Here is a 2218-nt window from a genome sequence, read left to right as displayed (position 1 = left end):
TCGTACAAATAAACCCTAAACCCTAAACCCTAAAAACCCTTATACACACGTACAAACTGTAAACTCTACACACCCAAATACCCCCCAAACCCTAAACCCTAAACCCTAAACCCTAAACCCTAAACCCTAAACCCTACTTGAGAAAGCGGGTTTCTATGTGAACCCTCGCCAACACCTCTAAATGTTTATCCATTATTTTGCATCGCTCAAAACGCGGGCTGTAAAAGTGACACACCTGAGCAGCAGCAGCAGCAGCAGCAGCAGCAGCAGCAACAGCAGCAGCAACAGGAGCAGCAGCAGCAGCAGCAGCAGCAGCAGCAGTAGAGACAGCAGCAACAGACAAGCGGCATAATTCTCCATATGCAAAAGAAACTGCTTTCCGGGGTTAGGGTTTAGGGTTTTAGGGTGTAGGGTTTAGGGTTTACATTATCTGGGGCTTATTGATGAAGGGTTTAGGGTCTAAGCTTCTAGGGTTTAGGGTTAGGGTTTAGGGTTTAGGGTTTATGTTGTGAGGGTTTAGTGTTTATATCTATAAAGCATCGAGTTGACATCTCTAGGGTTTAAATTTTAGGGGTTTAGGGTTTAGGGTTTCGTCCTTTTAGGGTTTATGTTTCAGGGTTTAGGGTTTATGTTTCAGGGTTTAGGGTTTAGTGTTTAGGGTTTAGGGTTTATATTTTAGTGTTTAGGGTTTAGGGTTTAGGGTTTAGGGTTTAGGGTTTACAGTTTTGGGTGCCGTGGTGACGATGCCTAGAAACTCCGTTTCTTGTATTTCTGTGTATTCTCCGTGGCCCTTCTCTCTCAATGCAGTTTGCTTCTGTCTTGCTGCCTGCATGCATCATACACACCTCCTGCTGCTGCTGCTGCTGCTGCTGCTGCTGCTGCTGCTGTTGCTGCTGCTGCTGCAGTTGGTGGTGCTGCTGCTGCTGTGGTTGTTGCTTGTTGAGCAGCAGAAAGATAAAGATACGCATTGCAGGGGTGTTACTGAACACACAAGGGTTTAGGGTTTAGGGTTTAGGGTTTAGGGTTTAGGGTTTAGCTTGCTTTGAGCTCTTGCATGCGTTTCTCTCGCCAATGAGACAAATCATCGAGGCCCCCCCCTTCTTCATCTGCAGCAAACAATCCGGGTGTACATACACCTCAATATTTTAAAAAAAAAGAATGTTATCTTGCTTCTGTATCTGCTGCTGCTGCTGCTGCTGCTGCTGCTGCTGTATCTGATGCTGCTGCTACTGTATCTGATGCTGCTGTTGCTGTTTCTGCTGCTGCTGCTGCTGCTGCTTCTGCTTCTGCTGCTGCTGCTTCTGCTTCTGCTGCTGCTGTATATGCTGCTGCTGCTGCTGTATCTGCTGCTGCTGCTGCTGTGTCTGCTGCTGCTGCAGCTGTATCTGCTGCTGCTGCTTCTGCTGCATGCATGCACTGCGGCTAACACACTGAGGGCCCCATAAAAAGAATAAACACAGACCCCACCAGCTGCAGCGGTGTTTCCTCCTTCTTGTTCCTCTTTCTGTTGCTGCTGCCCCGGCTTCTGCTGCTGCTGCTTTGCTGCAGCAAACTTGTCTTGTATTGCTTTCTCCTGAACGCAGCAGCAGCAGCAGCAGCAGCAACAGCAGCAGCAGCAGCAGCAGCAGCAGCGTTGATATCTCCTGACGAAAGAGCCGCAGCACCAGGTGTACAGGGAGCAAGTTAGCGGGGGCTGCGGCAAGTCTACTTGTAGAGCCTAAACCCTAAACCCTAGGTCTTGAAAAACCCTAAACCCTCGTAAACCCTAAACCCTCATAAACCCTAAACCCTCAATGCTAGCAGGCGCACCAAGACGATATTTGTGGCGATTTGTGTGAGCTTCTGTGATGTCGCCATTTCTGAAAGTTTATAATAAAATAAATGAATGTAAATAAACTTTTTTTTTCTGCTTATTGAGGTGTATGTACACCTGAAACTGCTGCAGCGAGGCAGCAACACGCCCAGCTGCTGCAGCAGCACCAGCTGTACCTGCAGCTATTTGAGGTGTATAATGAATTAAAACCCCAGAAATATTTATTTATAAAGAAAAATAAAAATTAAAAAAAAAAAAGAAAAATAAAAAAAAAAAACAACAGAAAGATGCACTGATGTATATCACCTATACAGACAGCTGCGACCCGCCAGTCAACTGCAGCAGCAGCAGAAATAAGAGAAATATAAAGAGAAAATAGACAAATAAATATAAAATAATATTATT

The 2218-nt window shown here is 45.8% G+C and overlaps 1 protein-coding gene across 1 annotated transcript; it reads right to left on the bottom strand.

Annotated features, from left to right (window-relative positions):
* Positions 1-1161: 1161 nt before the first annotated feature.
* EMH_0053360 (uncharacterized protein) lies at positions 1162-1857 on the bottom strand (the record flags this gene model as incomplete). The annotated part of the gene is made up of 3 exons (XM_013496993.1): positions 1162-1403; positions 1468-1573; positions 1810-1857. The coding sequence occupies 3 exons, from the start codon at positions 1855-1857 to the stop codon at positions 1162-1164; spliced, it is 396 nt and encodes a 131-aa protein (XP_013352447.1).
* Positions 1858-2218: the final 361 nt, after the last annotated feature.

Source organism: Eimeria mitis, genomic scaffold (genome assembly GCF_000499745.2).
Source record: "Eimeria mitis Houghton genomic scaffold, Emh_scaff2407, whole genome shotgun sequence".
NCBI lineage: Eukaryota > Apicomplexa > Conoidasida > Eucoccidiorida > Eimeriidae > Eimeria > Eimeria mitis.
Note: the sequence above shows the minus strand (reverse complement) of the source record. Positions and strands in the feature narration are given on the sequence as shown.